The sequence below is a fragment of the Fundulus heteroclitus genome, chromosome 5 (genome assembly GCF_011125445.2).
Source record: "Fundulus heteroclitus isolate FHET01 chromosome 5, MU-UCD_Fhet_4.1, whole genome shotgun sequence".
NCBI classification, from domain to species: domain Eukaryota; kingdom Metazoa; phylum Chordata; class Actinopteri; order Cyprinodontiformes; family Fundulidae; genus Fundulus; species Fundulus heteroclitus.
The window spans coordinates 36637114-36654746 of record NC_046365.1 but is presented as its reverse complement, the minus strand read 5'-3'; the positions used below and the strand labels follow the sequence as shown (position 1 = coordinate 36654746).

General features: G+C 40.6%; 1 protein-coding gene across 10 annotated transcripts in view; it reads left to right on the top strand.

Annotated features, from left to right (window-relative positions):
- Positions 1–17633, top strand: part of lrba (LPS responsive beige-like anchor protein) — a 302458-nt gene that overhangs the window by 232397 nt on the left and 52428 nt on the right. For all 10 annotated transcript variants that reach the window (XM_036137527.1, XM_036137533.1, XM_036137532.1 and 7 more), the window contains 3 exons: positions 2890–3030; positions 6100–6219; positions 11221–11373. In XM_036137527.1, the coding sequence (XP_035993420.1) occupies positions 2890–3030; positions 6100–6219; positions 11221–11373 (414 nt within the window). The remainder of the gene's footprint in view (positions 1–2889; positions 3031–6099; positions 6220–11220; positions 11374–17633) is intronic.

Below are 17633 nucleotides of genomic sequence, written 5' to 3'. Positions count from 1 at the left end.
TTATTTTTAGTTCCGTTTTTGCAGTGTAGTGTAGAGAGTTTGTCCTGTACTCTGCGGGTTGCCTGTTTGAACCCCTGCTCTGTCTTTGGACAAGACCGTTCACCTGCTTTGCCTGCTGGTAGTGGTCAACACTTTAAATGGTCTTAGTACAGAAAAGTGCTTTATAAATTGCCTTTTCAGAGCCCGGTGGCACCGATGTGTGGTAGCCTCAGGTCAGCATGGGAATGACTGACTGACTACAGGTGGTGTGAAGAGCTAACACATAGCCCGTTTAGTGCTAAATAACCTGCACTTTTATTGCCCTTTTTTGATAAAGGGCTATAAAAGTGCAGGTTATTTAGCATTTTGATTATCCTAATTCTCTTTAAGAACTATAATCTAACAAATTAAAGGACACCATTCGGCACATTTTTTGCTAGCTCTGTTGTCAGCAGGTTTAGTTATTTATATTAGGACCAAAGGTGAGGGGGAACCATGTGACAGAGAAAGAAAAAGGGATTTTAGAACAAGAGACAATGAATATTAAGTAGATATTTTAAACGGTTAGCATCTTGTGATAGCGATTAATACAGCAGTCTCCGTGGGATGCAGTTTTCACATCCAACATGTTCCATGAGAGGCGTTGAAAGCTCCACAGAAGGAAACGGAGCAGCTTTGCTGTAATAGATTCACCCTTCATCAGCAAACAGGCTTAAATCGAAGGCAACCAGACTTTTGCTCAGTTCTTTCTGAAAAGGTTTCGACATCTTTCCAGGAGTTTTTGTCAATTCCGGTGGCTCGCACTTGAGCCCTTCATGTTATCTGTTGAGAATCTTACTCTCTCGCATCGCCTGAATGAGCGGCAGACATGTCTCAGCTTGCCCTTTAACATTTTCTTTAAAGTAGCTTCTTTCATCGCCGTACTTCCTCCATTTTTATTTTTAGTTAACGCTATAATACTGAAAAAAAAGCAAATTTTAGTCTTATTTAGTAGCAGCATCCACACCGTAGAGTTTTTGTTGGGCATCAAAAGCAGAAAGACATCTGATTGTGGTCACCAGCCGAATTCCTGGTGCATCTGTAGTCCTGATGTAATCGTTAGTTAGAGTTTCCTTTTTTAATTCCTTCCTGGGGGTTTTGCACAGACATTATTTGTTTTAACAGCTAATGGTGGGCAGTTTAAATTTCACAGCCCTGTATCAGTTTTAAACAGGAATCTGATCATAAATGATGCATTTATCCCTGTGTTGAACGTTTTGCACAGGTCCGGTATCAGCCAGTTTATTTGCTTTGTTTCCGCCGAGTCTAGCCATTTCCTGTGAATTCCTCCTGCCTTCCTGATGAAGAACTGATTAAAACTAATCCAGCATTAATTTTCTGATGTTTACGTCTTCAAAGCAGCGGCTTGTTTGTGTTCCGTGGCTCGCTTTCTTCAGTCTAATTAAAACTACAAGATTGGTTCATTTTTTTTTTTTTCCTGTGTGCTCATCAGAGCGCCGCAGCGTGCCACAACATATTAGGCCAATCTGTGGCACAGCGGCAGTGATGTACGGCGCCGTCAAAGCCGCGAGGCTAGAGCTACTGTAAGCTGAGAACGCCAGCCCCGCGGTAATTTAGAGCAGTAAACAATGTCGGGATCGAGCGGACCAACGGCCCCCACATGCACTCGCACACAATTCTCCCTCTCCTTGTCACTGTGGCACTTTCAGTCTTTTTTTTTTATTTTATATGCCTCCTCTCCCTTTTCTCTTTTTAATGAGCCGACTGTTATTAGGGCTATAAATCAGACCAATGGGTGTGATGTATAATTCACAGTGTGTACTCAACCACCCCAGCGGCCCTGAGGAAGCCCACAGTGCATCACTGTCAACGCGGAGCTGCAGAGGGTGGCGGCGCGCTGCGTTTTCCGCTCGTTCAGGAGCACCAATTACAGAATAACCAAACATGTGCACAGATAAGAAGAATCTCTGCACTATGCAAAAAAAAAAAAAAAAAAATCTATCCCACTGCACCGTTACACACACACAAACATATGATCCATTACGCCCACATAAAACAGTAACAATAGCAGAGATCGATACAGAGCTGGCCTGGATGAATCTTGCAGTGACGGGCATGCTGTGATATGAAGGAGAGCCAATTGATCCACAGCCTGCAAGGCCCTCATCCTCAAAAAGCCATCACTCCATTACCATTGATCTGCTTTCTGTGTGTGTGTGTGTGTGTGTGTGTGTGCGTTAGGAAGAGGTGATGGGTGGCTCGGGGGTTGAGAGAATGAGGCACGTCCAGCAGGGCGCTAATAAAAATTGAACCAGCCTCAAAGTGATTTCTATAAATGAGTATTTAAATAATAGCCAAGCAAAGGAGTATTGAGGTTTTTTTTTTTTTTTGCTTTTTTTTTTTTTTTTTAGAGATCAATGGAAAATTAATGCAAGTTGAAATTTTTTTTTTCTGTTGCAAACAGAGCTTGTGAGCAGTGTATTAGATACGGATTAATAAAAGCAGAAATTAAAGGGGAGCCCCAGCTTTGCTGCTGCTGTCCCTCTCAGGCGCTCTTTCATTGGATCACATTAGTTTTCTCTGACAGACTACAGCTGCAGGGGCTCCTTTTCACAGCCTCTGAAAAGCACTCTGAGGGGAAGGATTGATCCTCGTCTAAAGGAAACATCATCTAATATTCATTTGAAATTGCACATTGGTCGCCCGCTTCGCTTCCCGTGCAACTGTTTGGCTGCGGGGAGGCGTCTCTAAATTTATTCCCAGTCAAAGGCTGAGCCTGCGTGTGTTCCTTTTGGTATTCACGTTCAGCTCTGGTCTGTTATCATAAAGCAGTTGTTAGAGGAAGCTGCGTCTTTATTTTTTTCGCTTGTTTTAAATTGTGTGCTTTGGTGTGTTTTTTTTTTTTCACAGCCCATTGGAGCGCTGAACCCCAAGAGGGCGGCGTTCTTTTCAGACAGATATGAGTCCTGGGAGGACGATCAGGTGCCGAAGTTCCACTACGGCACCCACTACTCCACTTCCAGCTTCACCCTGATGTGGCTGCTGCGCATGGTAAGTGCAGCATTTTTAAACATGCAGTGTCTTCAAAACTATTCACACTGCTTACAACCCCAAAATTCAACGCATTTATTGCACACGTGGCAAACTCAAGGCCCGCGGGCCGAACCCGGACCCTCAAGGCAATTTATCCGGCCCTCCAGAGCCAAAAAAGGCATATCATGTCATAAAGTGGAGGCATATATCCTTTTAAAGTGTATAAAGTGGCTAAAACTGAGCCTCCTGTAGCGAATGTTGATTTTTTTTTTTTTTTTTTAACTGTGTACTAACAGCATCCTGCTACTAGATGTCAGTTTTCCCACAACACATTAAAATGTCCAACAAGGGAAGAAGTGATGCAGAATGATGAGTTTAAAGTTTAACTCACCCCCAATATCAACTTTCTTTGCACATAAACTGTATAAACTGGGCATTAGGTGCTACTTTTATGTTACTGTGTATTTTTTATATTTCTATGTGAACTGAAATGAAATAATGAAATCAAAAGTATCATTTATACATGAGCAACCGGCCCTTTTTAATGACTTAATGATGCCAAAGTGGCCCCATATAGAAATGAGTTTGACACGCATGATTTATTGGGATTTTTTTATAATAACGCAACACAAATTAACAAAGAGAGTCGAACTCTGTTATTATTCTGCTCTTTTTGCCAGTTTCCTTCGGATATCACAAAATTAGAGAATGGAGTCCACCTATATGTAATTTATATAAATACAGCCGTTCTTAAAGGGCCACAGCAGCTTCTTAGAGAACAGTAACACCGGAGGAGCTGCAGAGATCTGCGGCTCAGGTGGGAGACAGGGACACTAGGAGTCAGGTTGGCCTTTAAGGGAAAGTAGCGAAAGGAAAATTATTGTTAATAAAAGACAGAAACTAGTGAAAGTTAATGGGAAGGTGGAAGGAGTTTCATAGAGTTCTTCCTAGTTGGAGTCTAGGACGGAGGTTCACCTTCCAGAAACAGAACAGCATTAAACATACAGCCAGAGCTGCAATAGTTCAAGTAAAATATGAACGTGCGGCCCAGTCAAAGTCTAGAGACAACTCCTTATGAGAACTAGGCGGGCGATATGGCCTTATGATTTGTGAAGAAATGTATGTAAAAGATTCCAGTCACTTAGATGTGTAAGGCTGGAGAATAAAGACTTGGGAGCTGTTACATGCACGTGCATGCCGCACTTTTAAGATTTATTTTGCCGTTTTCCTTCCGCTTCAAAATTAATCCAGTACTTTGTGTTGGTCTGTCGACTACATTCCACTGAAACGTTTGTAAGGTGGCAAAACACAGAGAGGTTTAAGAAGAATTAATACTTTTAGTTAATATCTATACAGAACATTTCAGTACTATGGCAGCATAACCTAACTTTGAAAATAATTTACTTTCCAGGATTTCCTTTTTAATTAAACAATAGTACAGAATCATTTCACAGGTTGTCCCATGAAGTTTTACAAATACTTTTTCTCAACAATTCTGATGAATGAACTCGTTGTGTTTTTAATCACGCTTCTGTTAACTGTCTAAAATCATATACCGGTGAAGTTCAGGCAGGTAATGGCTTTTATTTGTGTGCTATTTAATAATCACTCGATATGTTGCTGCCATTCATCACCTTCATCTCAGAATTGCTTTAAATATTGACTCCTCTGAGATGTGCTTTGATGCCCTCATTTTTTCATATTTTGAAGAGTTTATGCCTTTAGCAGTAAAGTGCTCTCTCTCTCTCTCTTTGGTAAATGGCTACCATCAATCTTTCCACACTGCACTCATGGGAGAGGGAGGTTACTAAGTTTCTCCCTCATGCAGTGTTTTTTTTTTCCTTCCTTTTTGCTGTTATTGTCCCAGTAGCTCACTGTCTCAGCGGCTCCCTGTAGAGTTGGCTCATTGATCCTCACACATCATTAGCTAGCTTATTCTAAAGCCTCTTCACCAACAACGCTCACTCATAGATATCACTTACAAACCAGACAAACAAAGGGAAAGATCTATCGTGTGCCTATATGTGTATTTTCGTTATACGCTGCCATGTTATCAGTGTTTTTTTTTTACCCGTATAATGTGAGGTAATAGTAAAAGGTATTTACGTGATTTTGGGCGGAGTTCAGTAGACTGGTGCGCGGCATATTGTGGCCGTGTAATTTCCAGGCAATTACATCAGAAAGACGCGTATTGATCTGTCCTAACTGGATTATACATGATTAGAGACCCATCAGGAGCGCATGTATTGAGTGTAGTTGCTCAGTGCGTTATTTCTAGAGAAGCAACAATCATGCACTGCAAAAATGGAACTAAAAGTAAGCAAAAGGTTTTTGAAATGAGTGTATTTTGCATGATTTGAGTAGGTAAATAATATAATTGGCCAATGGAATGAGTATTTTGAACCCTAAAATAAGATGATTAGACATACTGCACTTGAAATAAGATGATGGCGATGAGTTGTTCCTGTTTTAAGTGCAAAAACCTTATTCCATTGGCAGATAATCTTATTTACCTGATCAAATGAATGACAAATACACTCATGTCAAGAACATTGTACTTTAAGTTCCCTTTTTGCAGTGTAGATTTGGGACAGATTTCTGACTCCTTTGTTTTTAGCAAAGGATTTGACCAACTGATTCTGAATGTTGCGCATTCTCTAATAAATGCGGCAATGTATTTTTAAAAAAAAAAAGGTTGTAAAAGGAAAAAATGGTTTGGAGTTGAAATTTTAAAGTGTCTTTAACATGTTGCATTAGCATGGCGAGATTGGTTAGCAGTTCATCAGGGCCCAGAATAAAGTTTAGCAGCATCTCAAAGAGCTGCACAGCAAAATGTCTGCACGTTTTTGATGAATCAAACAGCCTATAACGTAAACCTGAACGTTTTTTAACATTTTTGCATCACAATGTGTCTTATTCTTCAACTGATTATGACTGGCCACAGGGAAAGTCAAGCCACAAATCTCTGCATTCTTTTCATCAGGCTTTTTCTGGATGCATCTCCTGTTATTTCACTGTTAATCATCACCAGTTTGTTCACTTTGTGTAAAAAGACATTCATGTTCTTGTTTTTTTAAATGTTAACAGGAACCCTTCACCACGTTCTTCCTCAACTTCCAAGGAGGGAAGTTCGACCACGCCGACCGCACCTTCTCCTCTCTGTCCCGAGCCTGGAGGAACTGCCAGAGAGACACATCTGATGTCAAGGTGCTCTACACAGCTAACCCAAGCAGGCGCTGGATTTAGAGAAGCATACATAAAGCAGATAAAGTGCTGAGAACTGCAGGAAAATAAATCCCCGCTGGGCGTCCCAACAAAGCAGAAAAATAAAGGTTTCCAGAGAGAAATGTTCCGTCGCTCCTAATCACTGTCGCCGTACGGTGAAAGCTTCCTGGTCTTCTGATCAAAGCGATGGACTAATCCTCATCTGTCTCAGCTGTCCGTCTCAGATTCAGCCAGCTATAACGCGGACTTGAATTCCTGCCCGTCGGGCCCCAGAAACTCTGCTGATCTTTTGGATCTGCCCCGCCACAGCTCGGGTCATTCTCATACTGACGGCCCCGCAGCCCCCGGTGCACGCTTTAACTGCTCTCCTAAAACATTTACAACTACAGTTAGACATTGGCTGTCAGAGCCGGGTTTGCTTGCTCTCCTGGCACCGGGTCACTGGATGGGGGAACAGCAGTGGTGTTGGGGGCTTTGACGCTTGATTGCGTTCAACCTACCCCCCCCCCCCCCGTTCCTCAGATAAAACATATGGATTGTGTTACCGTGTAGCTGGCCAATGCTTGATTGCGAAAGCCCAACAACAGCCCTCGTTTGCTCTCTCAGTCTAGACCTGTCAATGTGGATCAAACTGTGAGAGCTCAACTTCAGATCAAAACAAAGAGAGAAATCTGGTCCGCATCAGTTTTGTTTCCTCCCTCCGTTAGAATTTTTTTTTTTTTAGCAGCTTTGAATGCAGGTCCGTCGACTTTATCCACCTGGATGGGCACATTCTTGCTCTAAAATGGAGGAATTAGGGATGAGATGTATCAATTAGCTATGCTAAGTACACCATTTAGCTTCAGCGTCGGGGCCATTGATAGCAAACCTCTGTCCCTGCCAGAGGGCAAAAGGCCCCTCTGTTTTCTTATGCCACTGGAAAAGACTGGGTGATAATGGGTTACAACACCCAGATTTAATGTGTCTCTAGCCTGGGTGACGCTGGTATGACCTCTCATCCCCAATCCCCTGACCCCTAGACTTGGCCCAAAGGCATCAAGAGGGGGAAGCAGAGTTAGAGGGTAGCAACAGTGGAAGTGTAGCAGGAGAGCCTAGGGGCCAAAGCCCCTTCCAGTGACCCGTGACAGGACAGGATTGGGGATCAGAGGGGCTGGCCTCTGACCAGGCTGGAGCGAAGGGGCCACCACACATAATGGTCCACGCTAGGCAGGCCTGAATATTGGCGAGTGAAGCCTACGAGGTTTTGTTAGTGTGTATGTGTGTGCTTGATTTGAGCAACCTCCAGCTCAAATTTACAGCAAGCAGCAGTCACTGAACCTGGGTGAGCTGGAGGCCTCGTTAAGGCGTTGACCTTTTAGTTTTAGGTCAAGTTTTGTGAAGTGGAGGGATTTCAGAAGTGAGGAAGTGCCGTGTTGTCGTAAACCTGTGAGTTTGTTTGCCTTTTTGGCTGCTGAGGTGAAGGCGGGAGAGTTTTCGCACTAATAATGTCTCAGCGGCATGTTTTAAGGAGCAAGTAGCCATGGTTCAGCTTCCTAAGATAAAGTTGAAAGTCTGGAAAACTGAGGTGCGGTATCTAGTTTGGTATTCAAGGTCTGGATAACTGTGTAAAAAGAAAATAGAGTAAGATAGTTTAGGATTTTAATCCCTGTTCCATTGTCTATCCCTCCATTTTGGTTTATATATAAGCTGCTCCTCTACAGATATGGCATGGCAAGGCAAGGATAAAATTAATTTTTATAGCACAATTCAGTACAAGACAATACAAAGTGCTTTACATGATTAAGATATAAAAAAATAATAAAATGTAGATAGAAAATAGAATAAAAGCAAGTAGGGATAGAATGTAGTAACAAAAAAGAGCAATTAAAACAGTAAAACTGTTTAACTAGAACAGTCAAAGGCAATTTTAAACAGATGTGTTTTTAATCTTGATTCTTATATGTGCCATTACTTGCTGACATTTTTGATTAAAAAAAAACTAAATATATGAACATTCAGGCTTGAGTATGGGGGGAAAAAAAAAAGAAAACTAGACACCAAATTGCATATTACCCTTAAAGTAGTCGTGCATCACCTTGCAGTCCGTCAGAGGAATTACGAAGTACTGGTGATCCGATGATTGGCTTTGTCTGAGCACGACTCTCGGTGGAAGGGAAAAAAAAACACAAAAACCTAAACATATTTTACTCAAAAGTAAATGCTGCCCTCCACCAAAACTCAATAGGAAATAAATACTTCATTTTTGTGAAAGTGCATGTGAAGATGGCGGTGTGTGTGGGTGTGTGTGTAACGTTTAGATTAATGTCAACATTGTACATTTTGCGCTCCACTTTACTTGCAGGCATCCAAGAACTGAACCGCTCTGTGTACTGATTGTCTTTCATTATGAGCGACATGCAAACAAAAATAATACGACTGAAGGCCGCAGGGCAACTCTGATTTATCTGCATGTTGTGAAACTCTGACATGATCCTCGTGTTTATTCTCACTGTGGCAAGTTCTGCTTTGTTAGGAATGACAAATGGCTAAACATATACGGTTACGTCCCCTATCAGAGATGTCTTTTTTTTTTTTTTCCCTCTCTGCGATCCCGGAGTTAGAAAATGTGCTGTTGTATTGTTCGTGACAGCCAAATAAAACCGTCATAATTACAACATTTTACTTGCTTTTTTTTTTACTTGCTCTTATGGAAGAACAAGAAATAGGATGTAGACCTTTTTTTCCAGCTGCTTTAAACCTAGTAGGGGGAAAACAACTTAACTGGGCCCTCAGTTTTATTCAGTCTTTCAAATTTGGGGGAAAAAATAATGTTATACAAACCAGCCTGTGGGGACTTCAGCATATTTTTACTTATATTAAGTATTAACTTTTTTTTTTTTTTACTTTTCATATTCAAAGATCATCATGACTTTGCTCATCTAATTCAAACATCTCACCTTAAACTCAATCAGTGCGGTTAGTTATACACTGGTTTTGCCAGTCCAAGTCAATCCTAAATTATAAAGTTTAAATTTAGTCCTTCTTACCAAGCATTAAATCACATATTCATAATGAATGATTTCTAAAATGTGAACATCATTCTTAGAGGTTTATATGTCTGCCAGAATAATCAGTAGGGGAAAACTAACATCAATAAACCAGAAAGGATGCTTTTCCCAATAAATATTAACCCAAAGTGAAATTTTAGTCCTTTTTACTTCAGCTAAACTATCTAATACTAAAGAAAAGAAGGTACAGTTTCTGTAAAATTGTTAGTTCAGAGAGCTGTATGTAGCTGCAAGTTTTATGTATAAATGAAATAAATCTGGAAAAGGGAGAAACATAAGATTTTTTAAAAATAAAACTTTAGTTATTTCCATATTTTATAGAACAATCTCTTTTGTTCTCTTTTGACCCTTAGATGTTGGACTAAACTTATTTACTTCTGCTCATTTACATAGCACTAATTAATAACAATGTAATTCTGAGGGACTTAAAAATTACAAAACTGATATTAGAGAAAATAATTATTATTATAAGTAAAGCTTTGAGATTGGCTGCTTTTTGATTTGTTTCCATTTTAATTGATATCCGGACAGTTTATTGGACAAAACACAAAAATATCACTTTGGACCAGGTAACTGTGATGGTCCTTTTTAATGTTTTTCAGAATAAAAATAAAATAAAGCTTCATAAAATGGATGTCGATGTTAACCAACCACAAAAGTACAAGTCTGCCTTTACAATAATTAATTAGTAATTTAGTGCTCTATATTATTCATACCTCTGGCATTTTGCTGTTTAACGTAATATTACCAGCAGGTCTTCCAACCCTTAACAGTTGGTGCTCATTACCAAAGATATTCGACATTAAAAAATCTGTTCAACAATAAGAAAGTTTTGATTACTGTAATGACTAACATTTATTTTAATATTCATCACTGAGATTGGTATAAATATTAAAATTTTACAATTTGAGAATAAAAGCTGATAAATTATTTCTTATCACAACTCTTTTCCTATCAGAAACAAACATCTTGGTTGAATGAACGTAATTTGACATATAGCTCTGCCTGGGGTATTAATAATTTTGGATTTAACTGTATAAACCCAACAGTATAAAAGTGTATTTCTAATCGAGTTGATTTTATAAGACTTTATTAATATCCGGCTGTGTTTTGGACCAGACTGAAAGTACAGAGCCTGGACCCGCACATATAATCAGAGGGAACTATGTCATGTGAATGGAGCGGGTACTGCTAATGTTACGTTATGGTGCAACATTATCAGTGAAAGATTAGCTGAATACGGTGCTAACCATCTGATTTAAGAAGCTGCATTTTCATCTGTTATGGGTTTAAATCTGAAGGAGAACCAGAAACCCTTTAGTCAATGTGCTCAAAATGTTGAGCCTCTGTGATTTAATAAGCTGTTCTGTTAAACTAACATTAACTGTACATTAGTCATTTAAGTATCTTTACATGTTGAAGCAAGTTGGACATCATATTCTTTGTTTTATATACAATATATTTTTATCAGCTTGTTTTTTGTGCAAGCAAATGAAATGATGCATAATTTCTGACTAGCATTTAGTCACAGCACTGTAGTTTTCGTCCTCTGCGAGCTGAAAGGATCATGTTTTAGATCTGGCTTCCTTATTAGAAGTTAGTATAAACATGACATTCTTTGTGTTTTGTGTAAGATATCAAGTGTTTTAAAATAGAACAAGTCTAACTGAAGTCACAACCCACTTGACTCGGACTTTCAAACCAGTGACTCACTAATACGGGTATAAAGGAGTGATGTTCTCGTGATTTCATCAAATCAAGTCTAAAAATAATACATCTGTAAAGTCGGACTTGAATCCAGCTCTCTTGACTCAACTCCACAACTCTCTCTATGCGACAAGTCTAGCAGATTTTGACACAGATTTTAACTATTTTCTTTGATTTTTCTGTAAACTACTGGAAAATTCACTAAACTGTCTGTGTTTTGTCGTCTCAGGAGCTGATCCCAGAGTTCTTCTATCTGCCCGAGATGTTTGTCAATGCCAACAACTACAACCTAGGAGTGATGGAGGACGGCACTGTCGTCTCTGACGTGGATCTTCCGCCTTGGGCCAAAAGCCCGGAGGAGTTTGTCCGGATTAACCGGCAGGTGAGTCTCAACAGAGGCAAGGAGCACCAAAGTTTCACATTCTTAGCTTAATATTCTCCTGAGCTCACAGGAACTGGAGCAAAGGATCCCAAATTCTCCGCTACCACCGTCAGATGCTATCAGTGTGAAAACAGGAAAAAAATATTTTCTATCCTTCCATCACAAACATAAATGTGTATAGTTTAATAAATGCTATAACCATGATCATAACTAGAATCGTGTGCTTTAGTAGGACGAGAAAAAGATTGAACTTTTGGCTGGTGTGAAACCAAGGATGAATATGTGTGAAGGAGGATCGTACTTATAGTTCATTACACCTTGGAATATGTGATGGCATCCAAGACATGTGCTTATAATGCCTAAACAAATAGCTAAATCCATATAGAAACGGTTCAGCAGGCACACATTCAAATGGCCAGCTTAATCTTTAGGCCTGGCGTCCATAGATGTAGCGCTTTGGCTAGCACCATAAAAGCGCAGGACATTTACCATAGACAGGGAGCGGATGAGAAGAGAGCACAACGGTGCGTTCAGACCGAATGCCATTTGAGCGTCGGGGGCGTCTGGTTTGGATGCAAAGTCTATGGTGGCCGTGTGTTAAAAAGGTGGCACCTCTCACACGTCGGGCGCTGCACGTTCTGAGATTTCAGGTCTGACCCACGTTCAGTGCGTTCAAAGACTTAGACTTAGACAGCTTTATTTGTCATTTTGTATGCACAAAGTGTGTACAGAACTAAATTTCGTTTGCATACAGCTTGAAAAATCACAGAAAAATTGCAGTAAATTTCAGGATAAGGGTGCAGCAGCGAAAAATGTAAACAATGTAAACATTGCAGGGGAAATAGACAGTGTGCGATTCACAGTGTCCAGGTGAGTATTTTTAAAACCGTGCAGTATACGAATGTGGTACAGAGTCCATTTGTGGCAGACGCTGGAGTTGGGGCAATCTGAACCCTTTAAATGAGAGAAGCTCTGTGACGTATTTTATCCTCTGAATTTATCCAGACACGGCGCAGAGGCGCCTGACGACGGCGTTCTCCTGCTCTATTCAGCTGATAAAGCCAAGCCAATAAACAGGGTAGCTTCTCCCGACGCGCGTCAGATACTGGCGCGTCTGTCCGCACTTTGCTCAGAGGCTGACTTCAAAGTGCACAAGCGTCCAAGTTGAGGTGTCGGACGCCTGTTTGACGCGTGAAATGCGTTTGGTCTGAACGCACCATAAGAGGGGACCGGGGTTTCTGGATGACATCAAGAGATTGTGCAGGGTTCCCTCGCTCTGTTTGTTCAGACCTTGTTATAAGAGAGGACCAAGCACTGTCCCGCTGGCAAAAGGTAATTAAGATGGCTTTGTGGGATTTTTCTATAAATGTTCTAAGATAATAGGTTATATTTTTCTGTAAGCGATGATGCTGCTGCAGAGAAAGGTGATTTTTACTTCAAGGCTGCGTTACAAATCTGTAGCTAGGGCACCGATATATGTGAGGAAAGCATTTATGTGTTTGACATTTGAAATTGAAGCCATTCTCTCTGTGTTTTATTTATTATTTATTTGCTCTTTTATTCAGATTTTTGGGTCACAGCCTTGTGTGATATGAGCTCACAGTAGTAATGGGTGCTGATGAGGCTGGGTGTGCTCTGTGACCTATGCAGTCTGATGGGGGGTGTCTGTTAACCAGCCCACTGATATGACCACGGCTCTGTCATTAATCACACACTCGCTCTCTGGCTGTCAGTCCACTCTGGGCCATGGGAAGCTTGTTGTTGTGGTTGAAGCCTGCTGGTTTATGGACTGAACGCTTGTGTTCTTTGAGTCGATCTAAAATATAAGTCACACGCGTGTGGTCACTGACTTTGTAGAAGTTAAGCTGTCGTGCATGTAGCTTATAAAATCCTGGCTCCAAATTCTGGGCGCCTATGTACTGTTGAAATGTTTTCACTTGTGTATAGTTTGGTTTTAGCATTTCGTAAGTGGGGACAGGTATTATAAAAAGAAACTTGAATGTGGATCCATGTTTGAGTTCATTATTCAATCATCTAAAATATTAGAAACCTCCATTAAATACTTATCTGAGAAACCACAGGTAAGTGTACACTAAAAAAAGGACAAAAAGGCTATTTTACTGCTTTTTTGGCCTCCTATTGAATGGAGCCTTGCTTAGATGCTATATAATGCATTAAGACTTCTATATATATTTTTTTTTTAGGAACTTAGTAAAGTTTTCAACCATGGTTTAAAGAATCTGTATTTTGGGGGGATGATCATTTCTAGATTTGATGCAATTTTTAAATCAAGCTCCTCTGTGAGTCTCAGGGTTTCCCCCACCGGCAGGCTAAGTGTTGTTTATTTATTTTAAATGCCACGATGTTTGAGAGCAACATAAAACGGTCATAAAACATAAAATGTAAGCTAATGCTAACTGTTATTAGCTTGACGCATCCTATGGTACCCGGTTACTGGGCTACAGCCTTCCTTCGAGCTCCATCACACATCCAACCACTCGTCTCTGTCTCCACACGTAGCTCAGACGAAGAAACATAAGCTAATGACGTTATCATTTTGTTACACCGTTGTATCAGAATTAAACTCGGCATTGTTACTTCATGATTTGCAGAGTCTCAAAAATGTAAGGTAAGTTTATTTGTATATAACCATTCAGACGCAAGGTCATTCAGTGGGTTTTTAAGAAATATAAAGTGTAAAAAAATTACCTTGAAGACATGGAATATATTAAGAGTGATAGAAAAATTTATTTATTACATAAAACGTAAAAACATTGAAATATCAGATAGATCAAATTATGCTGATAACCTGCGTTGGGTTTTTGGTACCAGAAACAACGGCTTCTGTCTTTTCTGTCAAGGTGAAAAAAAGTCTGATACCCTCCCAACGTGTTGATATTATAAACCCATTTAATTAAATATTGAATAAAAGTAGGCCTAGAATAAAGCCTTGTGGAACTCCACATGTGATCATGTGTTTGTGCAGATTTATAATTATTCAGATGACAGTCCTGTCTAAACAAATTTAGCACAGGAACAGACAGTTTTACCCACATTTCCAGTCTTTTGATCCGAATGTCACACAGTGTTAAGATCCAGAAAAACATACACAGATAATACTTTAGATGTTGGTCTAAAGTATTTACAAATTCTGATAAGGAATAAAGGTGTCGATCTAAATCTAAAGATTTTCAGTCTTTTTCTTTTTCAGTCATTTTCAGTCAAAAATATTAGCTTTGATATTTACTACTAATGAATTGTCTTTGTACAGGAAAATGCATGATCCTGATTAAAAAAATTACCTCAGAGAAGAGTTGAAACTGAAATAAGTGTTTTGTGCTTAGATGTCCAGATTCCTTTAAAAGGTGTTGGGAAAATTTAGAAATTTGTGTGGAAAAGCCAAATTATTTTGAGAAATGCTGCAAAGATATGTCTTTTCATGATAGAATGCACGGTTTGTGGAAAATACAATTATGTGCACTGGAGATAAGGAAGAAAATTTAAACAAGATTGACAGGATATTTCCATTTATGTCCATTTATGTTCATTTTGTCTACTTCAAAAGCTTTTCTTTGTGCCTTATTCATTTACGCAACTCTTCAGAGACATTCAAGTGATCTGCACTTAGCTCCAGGCAGCCGCTGTTTTTTCTACAGTTTGCAAACACAGATACAGTATCCAGCAGAGACCAATAGGCAGGTCTAGATCTAAAGAAATACGTTAAAAATAAGTTAAACTAGACAAGGTTTTTTGTTCCAGTGGAGTCTGTGGGCTTCAGGCTCCTTAGTATGAATTTTCGAGCACCTTGCCTATCCATACACCACCCTTAATGCTTTACTTAGTGGTCACATTTTATCATAACTTATCCAAACATTTAGTATAATACTTTGTGTAACAATAAAGTTCAGAGTGGCACTGAATAGACGGCGTCGTTTAACAGCACAGATCATACACAAACCATGCTGGGGGCGAGTGTTGGCAGGGGTGTGTGGGTGGACAGGTCTCTGGCCATGACAGATAGCTGACATTAGAGGGTGTCAGCTGGCAACTGTGGTACCGTTGTGAGAGAGATGAGCGCGGCGGAGGGAACCAGAGGAAGAGTGAAGGAGTTAATGGGCTGTTTGGCGCTCTTTAGCAATTCCGCTGCTAATGGCCTCACAACACAAGGATAGACAGAAGGAGAGACGGCGCAAACACACGCCGCTGCACGCCTGCTTGCAAACACACACATGCCGGCTGTCTCCACTCTGGTTATGAGCCCTAAATGATTAACAGCTAATTAGGGCTCAATCTGGAGAGGCCATTAAAAGCCGCTCTCAGTAAAGGATTGCGCTGCCGTGCAAAACGGCAGCTTGTTTTTGTTATGGTGAGGAGAGTTGCATGGTGGGTAATAAAGAAAATATAGAAGAAGATCTAAACGTTACATCAAACTGTAGCCTGGGCTGTGCTGCTCTGCTGGGTGAGGTGTCAGGCCTCGTCGCTGGTATTTAGCATGTTGCGTGGCAACAGAAGGGCTCCACCTCCACCAGCAGCTGTAATTTTAGGCAAATTTCACTGCAGAAAAAGCACCTCAGCATGTTAAGGTTAAGCGTGCACCGCCGCTAGGTTGAAGTGCCTGCGTTATACTTAAATGTTTGCTTGTTAAAGGCACGCTCCCTTTATCCAGGCCCATCACACACGAACCCACACAGACACACATCAAGGAAAAGACGGCGGGGTCTTGAGGCGGCATGCCGCAGAGATCAGGAGCTGCTTGTTGTCTTTACCAGGGGGTCAGAAGAGAGGTTAAGAACTTGATCCCTCCTCCACCAGATAACTACATTTTTTTGTGGACACCGTCGGCCCCTTAGACATTCCTCTATATATCACCGCATCTCACCTCTGAGTCCTGCTCACCGTTTCTGCAATAGCAGGCGATGATTGGAAAATTTGTCCTTCATTTTTTTTTACGCCACCGTGCGGTTTCAGTGATTGAGCCGGTGTGGAGAATAAACCACATTCTCTTGTTTAACTTGTCTACTCCTGTTCTAAGTCTCATCTGACAGATAAAGTGACTGATTCATTGGAAGAGTCGGCCCAGTTCGCCAGAGTACGATCTCTGCGAGAGAAAATACATTGTGGTTTTTCTGTGTTATGAAAGCATTTATCATTTCATTTGAATATAAAATCCATTGCCTGGTTAGCGGAATCAAATGATTTTTAACTTGGACTCAGACTGGAAACTCTCTAAGCGTTGCTACGTTTCGATGACTACAGCCGTTTTTGGTTTGGATGCTGTCACTGCAGGAAGGAGCGTCATCAGTTAAGCGTTTAAAGGTGAAGTTGGAGGACGCACACAATTGTTAGAGGCTATTAGCTGAAGTCACTGTCTCACCCATATATCACACATGTGGTTCCTTCAACCACCACTGCTCTCAGGTATAGTGGACGATTTTTCTGGAAATGTAGGTGAAAAATACCCAAGTCCCTTTTTTAATAACTGCGTACGACCAGGACCACCATTCACGCCTCTGGGGGATTGCGTGAAAGAATCTCCCAAATACACTCTGGTCTTATTTCTTTCTTGTAAGGCAGTTTGCTTCTAGCGACTTCAAAGTATACGGTGAGAGCAGCAGAGCTATAATGAACATCTGAAACCGAAGCTAACTGGGTACATAAACACTAGAACTGCGCATGTGCAGCAAGAGGAAGCTCGGAAAGAACGAGCATGTGGGCATGTGGGACAACCAATAGATCAGATTAAACCCCCGGAACTGGAAGGTGAAAAAAGATCATCCACGGTCCCTTTAATCCAATGTACTGCAGATCCTTATTGTTCTCTGTTTTATCTAACTACAGCAAAACTGAGAGCCTTTTTTAATTAAGTGGGCACATTCGGTTTATTGGCCGGTTTGAAGCAGGACACTGAGTGGCAGGCCACAGCTCCGCATGCGGTAAACCTTCTGGTGATTTGCCAGAATATATTCTACTCACATAAATTGTAATGTAGGAGAGGCTGGTGTGTTACTGGACATTCTTAAAATATGTAAACCTGTAAATCCAGGGTTGTGTCCCAAGTGGCCCTTGTTACCAGACGGGATGACCAAAGCTACTAATAGAAAAGGGCACAGTCTGTGTTGGGAGGTTTTCGATCATAAATATAAAAATGCAAAAGTACACCTGCTATTTAGGTTTATTTGTCTTTGAAAACCAAGTTAACAGGATTAAAACAGGCTGCTGGATTTAAATGTGCTCATAATAAGAGTCAGTGGTCCCCACAA